The following is a 22,462-nucleotide window of genomic DNA, read 5'->3' as shown; positions in this document are numbered from 1 at the left end:
ATCCTGCGATCTTAACGGTGAAGGCATCCCCATCGCTCGCTTTATTTCTTCACGCGAGGATTTCAAGCTAACCAAACGCGGGCAGGACTGGAGTGGGAGGTGCAGGATTACATAAGATTGCTCCGTAGTACAATAAGAAACGAGCAGGCAGGTGTCCCTCTGGTTCAACAGGAAACTAAAGAAACAGAGGGGCCCCGCGGCTTCCTTGCCCTTAGCCCAAGTGCAGAGTGAGGTCTCTCGTGAGGTCTATAGCAAAAGATACCGAGTCGCTCTCTAAATGCGGGTTACTGAAGGAGAAGGAGTGTTTGACTGCTTTACCATAGGGAGATCGAATGAATTATAAAGATTGATATAGATACATGGGTATATAGACATGCGAGAAAGGCGCACGTTATAAGATACGAGAGTTTAATGTTTATCCAAACTGAATAAAAGACTATTCACACAGCCACCTATCCACGCTGGGTGGAGACATTTAAAAGATCAAACTTTTTCGTTTGCTTTGTTTTTAGTCCTAGATGGCAGGTGGTTGGTTCTCTTGTTGCGAGGTGCTTTGGAAAGTTTTCGATAGAAAAATGGGACAGGAAGAAACAGCCGCCAAGCGTGGAGGCTGCTAAGCAGGAGAACAGAGTAAGGCTCATGGAAGGAATAACGTCTGCCTGAATGAAGGGGGAAGAAGGGGGGGAAGTTCATGCAGTTGATAGCGCTGATAACACCCCGCTCTGCCTTCTCAAGGGTGCTTCTCAAGTGATGATGATGATGGCGATGATGGAACAAGCTGTGCAGAATGTTTTTGGAAAATACTGTAACGCGCTAGTGCACTGCGTCAAAGGGGAGCGTCCAAAGGGAGAGACCAGGGAGCAATAGATCTGGGTTTTCTCTGAGATGGTTTCTTCCGGGGGGTGCCCGGGAAGGTGGTGGGGCGCGGGAAGCGGCGCGCGGGTTGCGGGGAAGCTCTCCAGCTCTGCCCGGAGGAGGTGGCGGGGAGGTAGAGGAGGAAAAGTCACGTCGCTCTGTCCCTAAAATTCAAGGGGTGTCTTGAAGAGGACGCGTGGGGAAATTGAGGGGTCTGGTGGGGTCCCATCCAAAGCGGACTCGGTATGTGCGCTATCGAGCCTTTTCACCCAAGCCAGGGCAATCTGACAGCTAAAACAGCCCGGGAATAACTTGGAAGGAGTAACTGGGTTTTCCTCCCAGGTTCGCGTTTACCGGACTATTATCTTGCATATCCAAATAATATTTGTGGGGGGAAGGGGGGAGGGGACGGTTCCTGGTCCTGGGATGCTGCGAGAAGAAGCTGCGCCCCCAAAAGAACACCCGGGATTTCGGGACGTTTGCAAAAATCTCGGATCCGACGCCCCTGAAGGCAGGAGAGGCGCGCTCCCCAAGACGCGCTTTCAAAACTCAATTCCGTGCAGCCAGCAGGACGCCGACCGAAGGAATGTCGATTAAAGCCTGTCGCGATTTAGCTTCACCTTCTCCTGCCTGCTGCTCCTGAAATGGAAAAGAAGGTTCGATATTGACTGATTTGGGTTCAGGGGCTCTTTCCCCAAATGAACGGCGCTTTCTCCGGGGCTGGGCGAGCTCTCTCGGCGGAAGCTAGCGAGGGCTGGATTTATTCACTTTTCGCGCCGCTTTGGTACTTAGTAGCTCCCGCGTGGAGCATCGAAGATCCAGCAGCAGAGTGCTGAAAATGTATAAAAGCCTACAACCAGTAAAGCCAGCAGATAGAGAAATAAACAAGGAAAGGAAAGGAAAGGAAAGGAAAGGAAAGGAAAGGAAAGGAAAGGAAAGGAAAGGAAAGGAAAGGAAAAGAATTCAGGTGGCGATCCTCGCGCTCGTAGTGGGAAGGAAATCTTATGAAACCCAGTAGAACTCAGGCTGGCGTGGCAAATGTTCTGAGCTGACTCCCTTTCGATCGCGGCCGAGTGGTGTAAAATTCTCTATCCTGAATGTGCAAAGTGGTGGATGAGTGGACAAGCAAAGGTTGTGAAAAAACTTTCTCTCCCCTCTTTAGACACGCAAGTCTGCGGAGCCAGCCCCATTGCGCTCAGCAAGACTTAGTGGACAGAGGCGGTGTTGCGCCGGGGCGCATCCCCTCCCTTGTTGGGCTCCCTTGAGGTTGTTTCGCGCCGAAGCCCATTTACCCGCGAGCCCGCTGTGGCTAAGAGGAATCCTTTAGAATCACAAGGGCGGGTGTACAATGCTACCAAGTGCTGTGATTATTTGGTAGAATGATCTTACAGAACAAAGAATGGGGTCTTTCCATTACAAACACAACTTGTGTATGCTCGGAGACCAGGGGATGCCCCGGCCAAGGTTATCTTCCTGTTCGCGGGCTCAGCATAAAGACCCCCGAGGGAGCGCCTTCCCAGCTACTCCTGCAAGTCCTCCGTCCCTTGGTTTACGACGACGCCCTGCGCACGTTTGCTCGGAAGCAAACTTTAACCGACACGTTCTAGTTAATGCACTGAAGCGGGGCCGGACCACTCTAAGGGCACCTGCGATGCCCTGGGTTTACCTCGGGAAGGGCAGGACCCCGCGGTGGGCTTCACCTGCGGGTTAGGGTCCCTCTGCGATCTCACTTGAGAAGCACCCTTGAGAAGGCAGAGCGGGGTGTTATCAGCGCTATCAACTGCAGGCTCTTTGCTGGTGTCCGGATAGCCCAGGGGCTTGGCGTAATTCGGATTTCTCTCCCTTTTGGAACCAACCCCCGAAGTTCTGCAGGACTTCCTGAGAGAGAACTTTAGTCTCGAGCGAAGACTCAAAGGCCCGTTTCTGCTTCTTCCAACTTCTGCAGCAAAGCGGGAGGGAGGATGCAAGAAGAGGCGGGGAGCGGAATTCTCTCTCTCACACACACTCACTCACGCACCAGCCCAGCTAAACCTAACCCCAGCCCCTAGGCCTTCTTCCAGCTGGAGGAGGGAGGAGAAGCCAATCCACACCTCGGGATTCTTAAAATAGAGAGGTGACTCGCTCTCCCGCACAGCCCGCGGTGGAACAATAGGGCCGCTGCGGAAGATAGGCGCGTTTGATTGACAGCTGGGGTGTTCTGAGCCGGGCTGGCTGCGCGGCGTATAAAGAGGCTGGAGGTGGGGGAAGCAGAAGGAGAGCGCGGCGGGCGGACTCTACGGAAGAAGCAGGCAGGGCGACTGGGTCCCCGCGGCCAGCCGCGCGCCCCGCTCCGACTTTTCCTGCGGTTCCCCCCTTCCCCGCTCTCCTTCTGGGGCGCCGCGCTCGGCCCCGGGCTTCCCCCCGCCCCCCCCCGCCATGCACTGCCAAGCCGGGCTCCGGGTGCCGTCTCCCGGGCAGCAGCTGAAAGCAGCCAGGCGGCGCTACAAGACCTTTATGATCGACGAGATCCTCTCCAAGGAGACGTGCGATTACTTCGAGAAGCTCTCGCTCTACTCAGTCTGCCCTTCTCTGGTCGTGAGACCCAAAGCTTTGCACTCCTGTACCGGTAAGAGAGGCCTCCGGTCCGGCGGGGCGGGGGGCTCCTTTGCTCGCTCTTCTCAAGAAGGACGAAGACTTTCGCTGGGGAGCCAGCCAGGCCCAGTGGTTTTAACCCTGCCCTGGGGTCCAGGCCAAGGAAGCTTAGCGGTGGAAGTAGGCCTTGTCTTCTTTCTCTCTCTCTTTCTCTCTCTCTCTCTCCCTCCCTCCGCAAACTGTTTGCCAAAACAAATAAATGAACCAAGTCAAAACTTTTCCCTTAGAAATATGTACTTAGGGCAGCTGTCACTGTTAAATGTTGGTGTTTGTGGTCTTTAAAGCAAGGAGGCTTTTAATGGAAAGGGGCATATTCCTGTAATATTAAGAGTCAAGCTGTAAACCACTGAGAACGATCGGGGTGTGGGGGACATAGATTTACCTGGAACAAACATTCGGTCGTCCCAGGCATCCTGCTTGGAATTTTACCAGGAGTCAACGGGAAAGGAAGCTTCACACACACATATACACAATATTAAGGGTAAGCAAAGTGGGATTTAAGTTTGTGCCAAGTATTTGGGATCGGCAACTGGAGAGATAATCTGGGTACGGGAGGAAGTTTCAGTCGCTCTCCACCCCAACCAGTCCCGCAACCAAGATCCAAGTGTGAGGAGGGACTTTAGAAATTAACCAGTGACTAGGGCGGAATGATCAAGCAAATAATTCCAGATAATGCTGTTTCTCAAATGCTTGGCAAGCAAATGTTTCTCAGTTGTCACTTACCCTGTTACACCTCCCATTCCTTCAAAGAGACAGAGTGGCAACGTTGGGTTGGTGTGTATACCAACGGTGGAAGCATACCTCCTCCTGCATCTGTCTTTCCTTTTGACAGGCACACAACTGTCCCGGGCTCTAGAAAGGACCCAGAAATAATACACAGGTGGGGGATTGGGGAGCGGGGGAAGGTGAATTGGGTAAACACTTCCAGGTGCTGCGTGAGCAGGTGCTCAGATCTTCAGACAGTGTTGCTTGCCATGCATGGTAGTTACATACAAAGTTGAGTTCCCATGATGAGTGGGGGAACATAAGAGTCAAAGATTAAGTCCCCCTCCTCTGTCATTATATGCTGAACAGCTGATAAGGTTGATTGTAACTCATGTGGGTTGTGAGCATGGGCTAGAAGAGGGACAATTGATCTATATTCATTTCCTTCCAATAAAATAGCCAGCTCTCCCAGTAACAGTTACAGACCTTGGCAAGAGTGATGGGACAGCCTTGGAAGAGGGGGCAGGAATAAGTTAAAGCTTTGGCTTAGTGTAGTCATTGCAGAGTGATCTTCTTTCATCAAACTTTCTCTTTTCCGGTCCTAAGCAAGAACTGGATCTCTTTATGTGTGATTCTGAACCATGGCCACTAGTGAGACTGCAGTCATAGAAGCTGGCAAAGAGCATCTTATCCTTCTTTGAAAGTTAGTGCTCCAATTCCATTACATGCCCTCAGATTAATATTGTATAGTGGCTAGACTCTGATCAGGATGAGCCACACTGAAATGCTTGTTCAGCTTTGAAGCTTATTGAAATGACAAATCAATAAAACCTGAGTTCAGGTATCCCACTAAGCCACTGTGCTAAATCAGACCCAAATTGTTGGGTTTAAGACATAAACTGTGGTTTACAAACCACGAGGATTGGGTTCACACATCTCTCTAAGCCTAGACCAAGCAAACCATCTCAAGGCTTAACATAATGTGTGAATGCAACCTTTTCCCCAGCTCAATTTAGTTTGCAGAATTAATGTGAGGATAAAATAAAGAAACACTTTGTTGCTTTGAAAGAAGCGTGGGATACCTATATAATAAATAAAGTGTCCCATTGTCTTCTGGGATGTAATCCAGCTCTAAGATGATTGCAACCTATTTCCTTGTTAGGAAATAAGATTAAGTGAAATAGAAACTGGTTAGTTGCAATGTGAACTTCAGTTCACAGGTCTTGCAATCATGAGGTCTGATCAATTGATATGCCTATGATTTAAACTCCTCCATGTGAAGTAAACTCATTAATTCTTGATACAAGTAATAAGCTGCTAGACTCAGCTTGCTTAAATCTTTGGTGGCAAATGTATTTCTTTATCATGGAGGCACCCAAACCAACTTCCTCCCCACTCCCCTGCAATTCTTCATTTGGAAATATTCTGTCCCTAAAAATCTGTGAGATGTGAAACAGAGAATTAGAAAATCAAATAATCCTTTCTTTTTTTTTTGAGCAATGATGCCAGAAATGAGAAAGAGTGCAAAAGGTATTAAATTTTAATGGAACTAACAATCATAGTAGTGCACAGTTTGATCAAAGTAGAAATTGTTAAATTGGTAGCTGGATGAAGTTGGGTTTAGAAATAATTTAACATGGCTGTGTTGGGCTAAGAAGCTTTTCATGTGGAGTTCCCCTAATAATTATAACAATTTTACCTAGCAGCAAACATCAGTGTTGTGTAATATACATTTTAGGGCAGGGGGGAGGTTGCATAATTTTTTTCCCCACTGAAGTGCAACACACTGGCACAGTGGCTGTGACTTTTTGAAGTAGCCCCTGTTTCCTTTGAATATCCAAGAGCTGTCTTATGCTCACCTACCCTACTCTTGCAAAATCCATGGCAGAACTTCCTTCAGTGCAACTTTGATAAGTGGGATGGGTATTTTTTTTTTAATCCCATTTTTATAGAACAGGTATTCTCCTGCCTCTAGGATAAAAAAATTACAGCTGAATTTAATGGCATGTACGCCGTTTTTAAAAAGAAAGAAAGTTACAATGTTTTCAAATTTTATTCCTGGGAATCTTATTGTGATGCTGCCACTTATTCAAACAACTGAAATCATTAAGAAGCAATTCTCTAAAAAAGCCAATAACGTAAGAATCGGGTGTGGTTATGTTGGTCACTTCATAAGGTGCCATGCAATAAACTGCATTGATCATTGCGTGATGAGTGCCAAAACATTTTCATAACAAATGTTATTTAAAATAAAAGCAGAAAGTTATTGGATAGGAATTATTTCTGAAGGCGTATCATTAGTATCTCTTTTGGCTTTAATTTAAATCCATTTACTCCCATCTGATAAGGAAGTTTTGTTTCTAAAAGACTCCTAGATTCCAGTCTCATATATTAAGAAGATGCAAGTTTCACCAAATTCAGGGAGTAAAATTTGGCGAAAAGGTTTCCAACTGCCCTCTGCCAGATTCCTATCTTTTGGGAATCACCAATTTCATTCTCTAAAAATAATTGGATTCTCTGTAACTCAAGTCTGGCAAAACATGCCATGTAGAAACAGAATGTATAATTAATTAAATTGTTAGGGAAGTGCTTAGAGGCACTGACAAAATAGTTCTACTTTACAGTTGTCCCATTACAATATTATATTGTCATTCATATTTTATACCAATTTTTTCCTAATTTGCTTTTTCATTCAAGCCAAGGATTTCGCATTTGCTCATATTCTGATCTTCGATAGATCCCAGATAGTGAAAGAAAGTCAGATATAAAATAAATCTCCCATTAAAATAGGTAAGGGATCTGTTGGAATTTACAGATTAAATTACACACATAAGTCCCAAACTACCTTGCGTGCAATTCATTAAAACAAAATCGGTGGGATTCAAACTTCTTTGAAAGTTGCAGCACGTTTGTATATATAAACATATTTTGGGGGGGAATGGCCCACTGAACACAGAAAGGTTTATTTCTGAGTAAAGTTGCGCTATGGAAATATTTCTCATTCTATATGGTGTGACAGATCTGTTACATAAAGTATTTTTTAAAAGGAAATAGTCTGCTCACAGTCAGTTGGAGGAGCCTACAAATCCTGTAAAGAAAAAAAGACAGCTATTGTCCTTCACTGGTACCTTCCCTGTAAATTTTCAGTGGATCAACATATTTACAGCAGAATGATATGAGAATGTGAAATTAATTTAAATATGTATTTTCATATTTCAAAGACTTGTCTTGATCGTTATTAACTCCTGTCTTGGAAAAAATATTAACAAATGGCTAGAGGCTGTTCACTTTAATTTTTCAGGTGGCTCACAATCAAATGTGGTGATTCAGTAGCTATTCATAGATCATTCAGCTGCAAAAACTTGTATACAATATTTACTCACAGCACTAAATCAGTATTCCTGAACAGTTGTTCCTGCAATCTCAATTATTTCATCCAGAAGGTTAACCTGGATGATGATAATAGACTGACTCATGGTGGAATATAATTATTTATGTGGAGTTTGTGTTCAGGAGTCTTTTTTAAAAAAAAAATCAAAATAGGAACATGGACAACATTAAATTCTTTCCTTGCCCTGACCCTGAATTTAATAGTTGAAACTTCAGGTGCGCAACTAGTCACAGGAAGAAATCCAGCTACTGATTAAGGACATGAAATTGATATATAAATGTGGGCGAAATAAATACAAGCTTTTGTAACTACAGCCAAATTGCTTTTATCAATCTTTCCAAACTCAACGCATTTTGAAAAGCAGGATGCATTGAGAAAGTCAGCATGGTGGTAAATACTAATAATTCATGACATTAATAACAATATACTCTTTTTAAAAAAAAAAAATCATAATGGTTTCCCTACTTCCAGTTGAACGTACTTATTTTAAAGCCTTTCATCCATGAAAGAAGCAAGGAAAATGAAGACAGCGCTGTATTACTCTCTTTAAGCATGACCGCTCTTAATTGAAACCATGTAAAATTTACCCAGATATTATACCCAAGGCAGTTTCTAAATGCTTGGAATAATAATCTTCATGATGAATTGCTTCATCTTCACAGCTGTCCTAATGGACAGACCTTTCTCATGTCGGGAGTCAAATCTCTTAGTATTTGTGTTGGCTGGAGCAGCGACAATCTTTGTTTCATCTCAGAGCCACATGGTTGGTAGAGCGAAATACGTCTTTCCAATATTCCTGTAAGACATTTGCAGGCTTACGGCTAAGATATGGAACAGTCCAGCAATATCCCTTTCTGAGAGAGCTGATATCTGAAAAGCTCTGGAATACAGATGACCACATCGAACAATTTCATCCCAAATTCACACAGATTATTCTTCCTTTCTAATGCTGTCTCTTCAACATTCATTGTTGATGAATGTATGGATCAAGCTTACACTTACATTTAAGTTCTACTCAAGCTTATAGCCCAGACTAGAGTAAAATCGGGCAAAACAAGCACAGGCTGTAAAATCAAAGGAGGAGGAGTGAGGAATCCCTGAACATGTCAAAAATAGAAGGAGTTATGTTTTATTATTTAATTCAATAACTCAATCGTTTAAATAAACAGAAATGTGTGAGTGTCATAGGTTTAAATGCCCAAGTACACATAAAGGATAGTGGGAAAAAAATCTGGAGGTAATTTGTTAGTCTCTTCTGATTTTGAATTTATCAGTGGCAAAAATGGTTCTAAATTAGCCACTGAAAAGTTCCAGCGTTCAAATTAAAGAAAGTTGGCTAATCAAGAAGATGAACAAATTGACTGCTGTTGATTGAAGGAGAAATGCACAAGTTACTATTTTTAGCTAAGAAGTGGCCATTTCAAGAGATTCTCAAAATATACGCAAGAGATAGGTTACTATAAATTTCGTTTTTCCTAGAAATCGAAGTCTTGGGTTAAGCCATTGTAAAGGGTTTACTTTTAAAAAAATAGTTATAAAATATTTTGAGGCTGTCTTAATGATGAAAAACCAGGATAGGAAATGTATAAATGTCAAATGAGGTATTCATAATGATATGCATACTTACCTAAAACAATGTTCTATTGGTTTTGAAGACAATATATAATTGTCCAAGAAAGAGTGATAGTGGAATGACTTTACAGTATGAGATTTCACATAATAAATTCTTCCCTCTGCCCCATTTGTTGAGTATTCTAGCTTTTCAAACATATAGGTAGCAAATTGTAATGCATGAACTGCACAATTATGGCTAGCAGCAATTCATTGTTCTATGAAAGGCGTTTTTAGAAAACCAGGTGTTGTGACAATCAACTTAAAAAGTGGTTGATTATGTAAGTGTTGCATGAGTTTTCTTGAGCCACATGGTAGATAATCCTCGACTCAATCCAAAAGTTCTTGGGGGGGAGGGGTTTAAGGGCAATTTAAGGCCATAATTGTGTATATTACACACTGAGTTTTCAAAGTGTTTCTCATAGTCTATGAAAAATCCTAATAGCTGTGGAACGGAAATGAGTATAATGATTGCCTTAAACGGGGTTAAGATGGAGAGGTTTGCCTTAAACCTATAGCAGAATTTAGGTCTGAAACCAGGACTTCAGTTCCTGAGCTCCATTTTATTTAGAATAGTATAGTGTAGTGTATGGACTTTGAAGAAGCTGGACAGAAAGAATAGTGACATTTTTGAAATTTAGTGTCAGAGAAGACTCCCGAGAATTCCACGGATAGTCAAGAAACCAAACAAATGGATCATAGAACAAATTAGTTCCAAGTTCTCGCTTGAGGCACAAATAACCAAGCTCAAATGATCATATTTTTGAAACATTTTTAGAAGACCCACGTCCTTTAATACATCCATAATGCTGGAAAAGGTGGAAGGAAAGAGAAGGAGGAGATGAACAGCATCAAGGCGGATGGACTCAATTACAGTGCCAATGGGTGCACCATTGGAGGATCTGAAAGACCCGGTTGGGAACAGGTTAACCTGGAGAAAATCTGTCTCTGTGGTCTCTAAGAGTCAACACTGACTTGATGGCACATTATCAATCAATGTAGTGTAGCATAGCATAATGTAATATAGTATATGCTGTGCAGGTTTTCACTGGGGCACTTTGCTTCATTGATTAGGTGTGAGAAGCCCCATTTTGAAGCAGCTTTGCAACACGGCGGTGCTCTGCTTCTCTCCAGTTGCATAGCTTTCGCACGTTGCGTGCTTGACAACCGGAGCTTCTGTGTAGGCATAAAAGCGGCTGTCTCCATGGCAGGTCTGTGGATTGAAGTTCATGGGGCCCTCCCATAATGCCGGTCAGCCATGGCTGAAACGGAAGGTGTCTTTTCCAGTAACTGTGCTACAGCTCAAAAGACTGCTCTGCGATGCTGCAAAAGGGGGAAAAGGGGGGCAAGGGGGGGCAAGAGCTTGAAGGAGTTGCTGACAGGTGCTATGAAACCACCCTGCACTTTCTGAAGCATCTTTTCCTGCACAATGCACGCACAGACTGAACCACTGTATCGGCTGGTCAGATGTAGCACCACCACAATTAACATTAGATGCTTTTGTCCCTGAAATAGGCATTCAAAGTGTCATTCTTCCTTTAACTAGAGCACAGGTGGGCAATATATGACCCACAGTCCCTATATGAGCTATTGTAGGAAGCCATGGGGATAACCTTGGAGAAGCTATTCAGAAACCATTACAAAAACAAAATGGGTAGAAGTATGCCATGAGCCCAGGACGAAGGGGAAGTATTAAGGGGAGGCGCACACTGTCTCCTTCCTGGGATATCCTGGGATATAACAGGGAGGGAAGGAACAACACTATCAGATGTGCTAGATTCTCCTATTATAGCCTATCTCAATAAAGTAGAGTTCTAGTCTTCTTGCGGAGTCTGCTTCCTGCTCTGGACAGCCTTGAAGGGCTGACAGCTATTTTGATATTACTTGTCCTTCTAAATTCTAGCAGCAATTTGTGAGTTAGGTACCATTAACAATGATGATGGTGATATATTAATCAGAGAATAACAGTACATACACATGCACACCAAAAAAAAATCACATCTTCGACTGGAATTCTTTGGAAATTCAAATTCCAGCCAGGAACCTTGTAAGTTACTTTGTAAGGTGCCCAAAAAGGGTTTTGGGATTTTGTTTTTTTTGTAAATCCACAATTAATGTAGCTGAAATACATAGTTTGTATAAAAATGTGTTTCATCTTTTGTTTCTTATTCCACCTAATGCACCACTAACTATAAGGAGATCTTTTCCATAAGGCATCCCTATAGTTAATTTTAATGCTACTTTGGGAAAAGACCTCTAGGGAATTTGCATTTTAATTTGTAAAAAATTATTCTGTTGTCCTACTCACTTTGGCATCTCTGGCTGTATACTTTTAGCCATAATTGCTATGGCTGTTAGAGAGTCAAGAACACCCATCTTCACATCTGAACCTGGAAGTGCACCAATGTCATCTCCATCCATCCAATTGCCTACTTATTAGAATATCTGCACTTCACATGAAGCCAAGGGGGTTCAGCTTTTCTGAACTCAGTAGGGAATAAATAACCTATTTAAAAGATTTCTGATGACCAGGCCATCCAAGGATGCAACCCTTTTAGAAGTTATTAAGTTGTATCACCAAAACTGGAGGGTCTGTCTGAGCTTCGTAGCCAGCCTTATCAACTCCGGAAAATCAGAAGCAGCAGCAGATTTATGACATATTATAAAACAATCCAGTTGTTATATTGGTGACCCCAGAAGCCTATGATGGCATCTTTTTGTGGAGAAGGTCAGCAAAAGTTCCAGCATGGAATTGTTTTAAATTTGATCTGGGACACACTTCAAAATCCGCATGGAAACTGTTTCTGCTGAGACCCACTTTCCCCTTTTAATTGAACAGATACTGTTACAGCATTCCTGAGGGATAGCGCAGAGCTGTGGGAAAGGGAACAAGGCATGAGTACAGTGTGTGCAGATCCTTTTTCAACCTAAACCTTATTATCGGCCATGTAACAGCTGTATTAATTCAGTTAAATAAAACAAACAGAGTATTGTAGGTAATACCGTTTATCAATCTCATTTACACTTAGCTGGAGGGAGTTTGCATTCTGGCAGTGATATACGCAACTGGAATGGGATGCAGTTCCATGCTGCCCTTATTTGCAGAAATCATTCCATCCAGAAGGATTATAGGTTGGCTGAGGCACTGCACTGAATGCTCATAAATATTCTAACATTCATTTCAGCTGAGTGCAATGTCATTTCTGGTTTGCCACAAACCACCACAATCTGCACAATGGAACATTAAATGCAGCCAGAAGTAATTACCAGATTCTCAGTAACATCTGTGATGATGAACATAAAATAGGCCAGCCCAAAGTAATTACTGTTATGCAATTGTGATAACTCTTTGCCACACAGAACTGGTGTAGCTGATGAAAAGGTACAGGTAGTCCTCAACTTAGACCATTCATTTAGTGACTGTTTGAAGTTACGCTGGTGCTGAAAAGAAAGACTTACAACCAGTCCTCACACTTAAGACCGTCGCAGCTCCCCTGCAGTCACACGATCAAAATTCAGGCTCTTGGCAATAGGCTCACACTTATGATGGTTGCAGCATTCCAGGGTCATGTGATCGCCATTTGCAACCTTCCAGCCAGCTTCTGAGAAGCAAAGTCAATGGGGGAAGCTGCATTTGCTTAACAACTGTGGAAAAAAGAGGTTGTAAAACTGGGTATGACTCACTTAACGACCACCTCGCTTAGCAACAGAAGTTCCCATCCCAATTGTGGTTGTAAGTCAAGGACTACCTGTATGGGTGCACAACATAGGGCTCTCCAGATGTTGCTGAAGAATTCTCAGCATCCCAGCCACCAGGGCTGATAATGAAGGATGCAGGCCGACATACTTTTTCAACATCTGGCAGGATGTATTTTGTTCTCCTATGCCAGAGCATCCTTGGACAACCTTTGCTAACACTCCTTGAGATGAATTGCTAACTCAAAGGAAGGGCAGACAAGATCATCTGTTTTGCCTGCGGATCTTTATGATAAGAACAGTGGAGAGTTCTCTTTGTTAATTGAGTTTTGCAGTGTTGCTTAGTTCTTAAATGAGCTCTCTGGAAATCCGATCTGGTTGAAAGGTAGCCTAGAAGAAAGAAATAGAAATAAAATATATAGATGACCACTGAATCAACAAAATACAGACCCCCCCCAAAAAAAAAAGCTGGAAAAGAGGTCATATTGTGGTTGGTGAGTCCCAGTTTGTGACACAACCTGTTGTAGGCAGAGCTTCTTAACAACAGCCAGACATCTAGCTATTACAATTGTGCTACCTGATTTCTTACACACTCTCTTGCAGGAAGTGCCACAAACAGCTCCAGTAGTTTACTCGTTCCATTCCATTTTTCAGCCCCACTCGAAGTTTTCTGAGCTAAATTTAGCCCTCAATAATGACATACAAAACCGATTTTTGCACGGTCCCTAAATAGATGCTAATCCAGGGCAGTTTGAATGGATGTATTATTCCATCTTTTTCCTTTCCCTCCTAGTAATTGTCATAACCTTCCTCCTCTGCCTTTGTCAGATTTTTCTTTTTTTCCCCCCTCTTCTACTTCTTTTTTGACATTAATCCGCTGGTGCACAATGAGTGCCTTATTTCCCAATCTTCGCAAAGTTAAGGAATTTATCCACTATAAGGATTACAGGGTTTCTTACAAAAGAATTGAGAAGAATCAGTGCATTACAGTTGTGGTTTAGGACGATTAAGCACTGTATTGTGTGGAGGTGGAGTGGGGGGGTGGGGAGGTGAATAACAGTTGCTTCACCTGCATTGTGAAAAATCTAGCATAAATGCTGAGTGATTAGGGCTCCCCCCCCCCGCCTTTAAAATCACTAAAAGGATTGCTGTGAAAATAAATGGTATGACTGAGTTGATTCATAATGCTGTCAAAAGGTGCTGATAGGTTTGTGCTGCCGTAAGATCACGTAGCCTGCCGTGTTTCAAACAATCATTAGATCCTAAATATACTTACAGCCAGCATGTGAAAAGAGGACAAAAACAACAAGGAAATGTCAATGTATTTGAAAAATAATAATACAGTACAGGGGCACATGTCGCTGGTTATTTGCCTCAGGGGGTGGAATACTAACTTTCTTAAAATAGCTCTAATGTATTTCCCAGTCAGAATCATGTGATTTGGTTCCAGTTTGCTGTCAGAAGCTGGGCTCACTTGCTGCAGTGAATTGTAACTTTTTTCTTTGGTTCTGCTGCACATGAATCCAGGAATGGAGGTTTTTAAATCATGGAAAACCCATTCAGTTCTGGTTTATTTGATAAACCACACTTGAACAAAACCATAACACAGAACAGTGAATGAACCTAGATGATGCATACTGTCCTATCAATCAGGAACCACGCTGAGACGAGGAATAGGTCTCTAGTGTTTATTACTGCTACAGTAGACAGAAAATCCTGACAAACTGAAGAAGCGTGGGAAAAACCCAGACAGATAAACCCCAAAAGTTAAGGCGGGTCTGATCTGTGTCTCTTTGAATGGCTGCTTAACTCTTCAGTACTACGCATGCGTTTTTCCCCCTGGATAAGGGCCCCCTCCTGCTCGCCATCAGTGCTCATGAAACATACAGGGCTAAAGCCTGCACAGTGCAGATCTTAGCATTCTGTATCCTGACATTTGTTTTGCTGAATCTACCGAAATATTAAGTTCCAAATCATTGAATTTGCACTAGGCCTAGTGAAGCACTTTCAAGTCTTATGTGATGTAATGGAGGTTTCTTCTGGATGTCAAACTTCCTGCCAGGGAAGCAAGGAAAAGGCTACATTCTTGACTTTTCCAGAGAAATCAGGGCATTTCTTCCAGGATTTTTTACATTGAGGTTTTTCCGCAGTTTTTAAATTGTAGTGCTGAATAGTATTCTGTTAATCACAGCAGTTGCAGTACCTGGCTAATCACTTATTTGTTTGTTTGCTTATTTATTTATTTATTTATTCATTGCTCACATTTATATGGCAGCCCATCTCACACAAGGCGACTCTGGGTGGTGTACGACTTTTAAATAAAAACAGTGAATGAGTAAAAAAAACAATTGTTTTAAAAGATGAAAGTAATTACTAAAATAAGAATATTATCGAAAAAAATTAAACCCCACAGAGAAAGCAAGAATGTCCATCATAATGGAGCCATCTAAGAATGTCTCCCAATCATGGTGATCTTGACAAGCTAAACAGGTTTGGATCTGGTTAGTATTTGGATGGGAGACTACCAGGAAAATGGTATAATGGTATAAACTGGAATGTACAGAGCAAAACAAAAAAAGCAAGCCCATTCAGCATAGTTGTGAAGAACACTATGTGGCATAGCACCTAGTTGTCTAAAGGACTATTTGTCTTCCATAGTTTCTGCCAGCTTGTACGATTGGGCAGAGTTGGCATGCTTCAGGTACCTTCCATTTTATGTCACATGTATGCTGATAAAGGCGTGGGTCTTTGATTGCATGATTGGGGCTAACATCTTAAATTTTTTGACCCCTGGGACATCCAGACAGATGAGTGTCCCTTCTCTATCACGCCACCTATCTTCTGGAACGCCATCTTCTGGAAGGCCATATTTCAAAAAGCCTTGAAAACTTGGGTTACAGTGGTGGCAAGTTCTTTCTCTTTTATGATTTAGAATAGTTTCTTGTTCTGGATGTTTGGAGGGGGGGCTGCATTTTAGTACTGATCTCATTATATGCTGCCCAGAGTCACTATAGATTTGGGCAGATGTATCAATTTAATTAAATAAATACATACAAACATGATACATCATCAGGGAAGTCACTGGGCACGGAATTCAACTGGAAGCAAACTTAATATGCAGCTCAAGATAACAGGCATCTTTATAAAGGGGGCAGGGATTGGAGGTATACTGTATGGTTGACAGTTGTATCAGAGCACCCTGGGTTCTAAATATTGTATCAACTAGTATTAAAATAGAAACATGCTGGTGATCGTCTTGATTTATGTGTCTGGAAAGCTACCGTGCGATTGGCCAAACAGTTACATGCTGACCTAGGTCCAGCATGCATTCCACCTTCAATCGGGTATTGAAACCCTATGAAAAATGACAGGCAAATTCCCAGTGATTTATAGGAGAGATGGTGGCCTTTGTCTTGCCTTCGTTAAGTGTTTGTCATTTAAGCCTCCCGCATTTTTTCAAGTCAGACATATCTTACATCCATTTCGGGAATGGCATGTTTTTAATAGGAAACCTTATACAGGCAAGACTAATTGTTTGTCTCATCCAGAAATGTGTAACCTAGGTCTCTGAGGCCAACTTCACCCCAACTGTTTTTTGCAACCCCAGGGTCACCTTTGACCATGCTACAAATGTCAGTAATACTTCATCAGAAACCTGGCAGGGGAGTTACCTTCTCCCTCCTTTCTGAACTGGAACAATGCTGTTGTGTGTGATCTATTCCATGGCTTATTCCAAGTTAAAGAAACCAAGGAAAAGACTGGAATATCCACCCCCTTCCCTGGGAAAAAAGGGGAAAAGAAAAAAGAAAACCCTATACGCAGATCCAGTTTGAACTGCAAATCTTATAATCTGTATCAGCTGGGCTGATAAGATCTGTAGTCCATGAGATGAATCTAAAACTCAACTTTCAGGACCTAAAAGCAAGTTGGAGGGCAAGTTCTCATGCAGCAGGGCTGGTAGCCCCAAACCACTGTCCTACGATGAAGAGAAAGTTGCAACCACACAGGAAGGATGTGGTTTGGGAGACTGACTCGGAATTTCAGGGACAGACCTTTCAAATGGCTGATTTGGTAGATGGCCTGTCCTGTTATGGTTGCAGTATGGCTCCCCAACCAAGTTTTAGGTGCCCTGTAAAGCACAGTTCATTGATAATATGAAAATCAGGTCACAATGATTACAATGAAGGGCTATGGGAAAGTTGCCCTAGAGGTCTCATGGTTCAGACTGGCTATCACAAATGAATGGTCAAGGATGAAGCATTCTTTGTGAGTTCTTGACCCACTTGCTGATGAAGATTGGTGCATTCAGTGGAACATAGTAAAAAGTCTAATAAAAAATGGATCACTTATTAGCGCTGTATCATCTGACCCTGCAAAGAGGCTCCCGCAGTGTGTCTGCATGCAGGCTTATGTACATGCATGGGAATGGTGGCTGGGTATACACCTATCATCCCATCTTGTTTTACAAAGAGCAGTTGTTCTCACTCATTCCAGAAAGCAGCCACAGGAGGCTGTATCAAACAGATTTATTAGAAGGAAAGAAAGATTCCAGTTCTGTGCCATTTTTAAAGATGGTAATATTATAATCTACGCCCAGAATCCTTGAGGGGGCATCTTCTCCCAATGGTGTCTTCTAGTTCCAGAGCAAACACGCAGGGGATGGAACCCATTGCACTGAGATTTGCAGCTATGATGGCTCAAATATTTCTCCCTTTGGGAAAACCTATTGTTTTCTTTCCTTCTTTTTTTTAAAGATGCATCTGTTACACTGGAAGACAATTAGTGCATTCTCAATTATTAAAGTTCATTTGTAGCCTGTGCATGCATGACTGTTGATAATGATGCTCAACATACCATAGATTAGATTTCTGTCTCCAATGAACCTATATGTGTAAAATGGACTTTCACCTACTCAACTACTTTCAGTTTTTATAATTCATCACAAAGAGGGTTATATTCCCTATGGATACATTCACAATCCTGATGAAACTTTTAAACTGCTTGCATCATTCTCTCTGTAACATGAAAGTAGGGTTGAATTTGGTTAGGAGTGAAGAAAGAGTTGGTAAAATTTTGTGTTACCACACTTTTATATTGATCTGCATGATCCCCAGAAATTCATATGAAAGAAGGGTTTGTGTGAATATGAAATCCCTGCATGTAAGATATCTCATCAGATAAAGTAGATATGATCTCAACAGCCTGTTTGAATTGCAAGAGGGTAGAGAGACTTTTTTTTTAAAAAAAGAGAGAGAAATCGTTGTGGTTCATTGTAGGAGAAAAGCCATGTTAGTCTATGGTAGCAAAAAATCAGGAGTCTAGTGGCGTCTTTTCCAACTAAATGATTTTATTAAAAAGTGTAAGCTATTTTGAGCTGCGACTGTGACATATATAAAAAGGGATGGAGCTCTGCTTGCACCATCATGGCCACCATCTTGAGTTTTTTGACCATACCCTGTGGATACCCCATCCTCACCACTTCAAACCCTGACAAGTTTTTCGAGCTCAGTCAAGGTCAGTTAGGTGTTGCTATATAATGGAATCTGCCAATGTTACTTTAGCTCTGAACCTGATTATAGAGTTCTCCCCACTTTAGCCATGTGCCTTGTTGGGGAATAAGCACCATTTTATTGCAGAATAGAATTGTGTATTTTAAGGGAATACATACAGTGAAATCTGTTACTACATATGTATCCACCCCAAGTATTAAGTAGAGAAGAAGAAAAATCAGAAGAAAGGATGCTGTATCAAGCCAGGTTTAAGAGTGGATTTGTTTGTGATGACACAGATGCTTGTTGTTCTTCATTTGGGAACCCTTTTGGCTGTTGGCCATTCAGCTTTTGCCCCAGATGCATCTTTAAGCCAAAGTACAGGGAGAGAAAGAAGAAAATGGAGTTCGACTTAGAAGAAATATGAATTCCCAAATGGACTGCTCATAATATGTAAGCCATCTTTAAGCTTACTGGTCTCAGTCTGTGGCTTCCGGTATCTTTACTTGGTAAAGAAGTAAAAAAAATAATAATTGTGAGTCAACCAACAAGTCTTGCAATCATCCACAAATTGGAAGTTTTGCCATTGTGGGTGTGGATTTAGGTTGTGTTTGCAAATCTCAAATGGTTGAGAGAGCTCATATACAAACTGAAGAGAGATCAAAAGCATGATGTAGGACAGGCTTTCTCAATCTTTTGACCCTGGAGGAACCCTTGAAATATTGTTCAGGCCTCGGGGAACCCTTGCCCATTCAGGCTCCAATAGAGGCCAGAAGTTATAAAATTATTATATTTGTTTCATGGGTAGGCCTGTATAGATGCATCAACAGTGTTCTTAAACTGAAAATAAAGAATGAAACTTACCTCTTTAATGTAAAGTTGCCTGAATTTGAAATAATTTTTTAAATAAATTGTGATCTCCCAGAGAACCCCTAATGACCTCTTGTGGAACCCTAGAGTTCCACAGAATCCTGGTTGAGAAACCCTGATGTAGTAGTTAAGATATTGGAATGAGGCTGGATTCAAATCTCATTTGACCATGGGCCTCAGTCAGGGCATAATCAGACAAAAAAGAGCACTGAGCCTGGATCAGGCCAAAGGCCCATCTAGTTTAGCATCCAGTATCACACAGTGAGCAACCAAATGCATTTGATTCGGAGTATTACCCACTTCCACTGTTGCTCTCCAACAAATAGAAGGTAAACTCTGCAGCCAACGATTCAGGAAGTAGCAGACATCAAGACTCATGGCCTTTAATAGACTGATCCTTCATGAATTGGTCCAGTTCTCTTTTGAAACTGACTATATGGATAACCTTCTCTACAACTGATAGCAGCAAATTCTACAGTTTAACTATAGATTAAGTAAAGAAATCCTTCTTTTTATCAATCTCTCTCTCAGCAGTGATTGTTGTGACAATACAAGGAAGATGTTTCATTATATATTTGTCTTAGCTGCACAGTTGCCTATATAGTATTGAAGTACTGCCATTGTTCAGCTTCCAGGCAGCTGGTCAACAGTTAGCTGTTCCCCATTACTTCATTAATAAAATTCACAACTCTGAACCAAAAAGAACAGAGAACTTTCTTGTACATAGCCCAGCAAAGGAGATATTTATGCCATTTCATTCACTATTGCTTTTTACTTGCCAGAGACATTATACCATGTCATCAGTGTCTTTATTTCCTATGCAAGGAAAAACAAATTTGGAAACAGTTCACTGAGCAAAGAATGTAAGTCATCCTGATCCACAAATCAGTTAAGCTCAGTTGTTTGCACTGGAACAAATTTAGTTACAGTTAAGTCTCCAGGCTTGCATTTAACATATTCTTTGCCTTGACTTTAACTGCCTTAAACTGAGCTCCGCCATCACACTGATTCATTATTATACTATCATTTCCCTCATTTGATTTATTTTTATTTTTATTTTCTCAACAGATATCTGAATGATTATTTTCTAAAAGGGGCCCAGAACAAAATGTTGCAACATGGAGGGGTTTTGTTTACCATTCAACCATGCTCTTCTGTTTGATACTCATTCCATCTCTGCTCCACCTACTATCTCTCTTTCTCACCCTTCCCACAGGGCATACTCCGAACTCACATTCTTTGTGCATTGAGAACGTTCAATCCACATGATGATTTTTTAAAGCAGAAATAAGATATTTTGCCCCCCAAGTGAATGTTGGTACTTATAGAGGATTGTGGGGATAGCCTTGGAGAAAGTATTCAGCGGCTGTTAGGTAAACACCAGCTTAGCCTTGGAAGGAGGAGAGGGTGAGAAAGAAACTCAGGATAGCCCAACCTTGATTTGGTTGGATATAAAAAAGGGGAGAGAGAATCTCTCTTAGGCTTTCAAGATTCTGTTGTTATACCTTGCAACAAGAAAGTAGAGTTCCAGTAATCCTTTTGAAGACTGTTTGGTGTACCTGACAGACTTCCACAGACTCTGTTACTCTTCTGTGTCTGTTCCTTCCCTCATGTGCATGTAGAGTGACCATCTGACTATGTGAAGAGTTGAAACCTGACTGTATGATGGGTTTCTCCATTTATTCTATTTATATATTTCCATCTGGCTCTTGAGGCAGGCCAGGGGCAGTGGGGAAGACTTACTAAAACATTTAGGGTACTTTAAATCCACTCTTGTGCTTCTTGCCAACGAAAGCTTCACTTTGAATTCTGTTTGTCCAATCCACCTCCATCCAGATTAGATGAACTCCACTTTACATAATTCTGTCTCAGGAGGCAGTTTGTAAACTTTATTTATTTATTTATTTATTTTATACTTCGAATTTAGTCACCGCCCATCTCACTCAAGGAGTGACTCTGGGCGGTTTTTAAGAAAAACTATTCTTTCTGAAATACAGTTATGGATTGTGTTAATGGAGCTGCGAGAGCCAGTTTGGTGCTGTGGTGAAGGCACCGGGCTAGAAATTGGGAGATGGTGAGTTCTAGTCCCACCTTGGGCACAAAGCCAGCTAGATGACCTTGGGCCAGTCACTCTCTCTCAGCCCTAGGAAGGAGGCAATGGCAAACTACTTCCAAAAATCTTGCCAAGAAAACTGCAGGGATGTGTCTGGGCAGTCTCCGAGAATCAGACACGATTGAGCGGATTAAAAAAGAAATGGAGCAACAAGAGCATTATTCAAATAATTAGAACTACTTTTCAATCACAGAATGTATAGAACTTGAAGAGGTCACCCCCTCAGGAGTTATATTTTTGTGTGTGGGGTATAGAAAGACATCTGTTCTAAGACTGTAGCTGTTATAACCTATATCCAAAACCACAGATGGGATGATTATACTTTATAAAAGAGGTGGGTTGCAATTTTTTTTTAAAAAAAGCCACCAGAAGTCACAATAAGAAGGTAATGATGTTTTGATGTAACCAGAGATGATTAAGGTTAGGTGGAATTTTTGGCTTATTTTTTTCCCTTTTGGAGATGAATATTTTTCAATATGTTAGAGCTTTACAGAGAGATTTCCATGCATAATTACTACCAAACACTGCCCCACTATTGTTTGGCAACTCATCAACAAATTTTGGTCGCCTAATCTTAGGGACAGAACCTCTTCAGGGCCATCAGAAAAGGGACCGAGGACCACAGATCAGGCCTGCAACTAGGGTCTGTGTCACCCAGGGCAAACATGGATTCTGTGCCCATTTTGGTGCCCCCCCAGCACTCATTTTGGTGCCCCCTCCAGCACGGCACCCAGGACACATGCCCCACTTGCCCCCCGCAGTTGTGGCCCTGCCACAGATTGCCCACCAGTGCTTGGAAACAATTGGTTTCCTCATGTGTGAATATGCAGTGGCGTTGTTAGTCAATAGTACAGTTCTCTAAACAGCAGTGAAAGGAGCAGATCGAGGAGGAGGAGGAGGGGAAGCCCTGTGCCAGCTAAGGCTACCTGGTCTGGGCTGCAAAACTCCAGAATGCCCACATGGACAAAATTCAAGATCCTTATATCTTAATGTAAATGGGTGATATGTATGTGAAGGAACTACAGTTTCTCTATGAGTATTTCTGTATCTTCTTCCAACCACAAAGGGATTTTAACAGCTGCCCCTGTGGCTGAATTATAC

At 42.1% G+C, this 22,462-nt stretch overlaps 1 protein-coding gene across 1 annotated transcript in view; it reads left to right on the top strand.

Moving 5' to 3' along the window:
• The first annotated feature begins 3,257 nt into the window (after positions 1–3,257).
• The window catches only part of BARX2 (BARX homeobox 2), a 43,446-nt gene continuing 24,241 nt past the window's right edge, over positions 3,258–22,462 (top strand). The window contains exon 1 of the mRNA XM_063311218.1: positions 3,258–3,460. Within this exon, the coding sequence (XP_063167288.1) occupies positions 3,271–3,460 (190 nt within the window). The 5' untranslated portion in view covers positions 3,258–3,270. The remainder of the gene's footprint in view (positions 3,461–22,462) is intronic.

The sequence above is a fragment of the Candoia aspera genome, chromosome 9 (assembly GCF_035149785.1).
Source record: "Candoia aspera isolate rCanAsp1 chromosome 9, rCanAsp1.hap2, whole genome shotgun sequence".
NCBI lineage: Eukaryota > Metazoa > Chordata > Lepidosauria > Squamata > Boidae > Candoia > Candoia aspera.
This window is presented reverse-complemented; position numbering and strand designations above follow the sequence as displayed.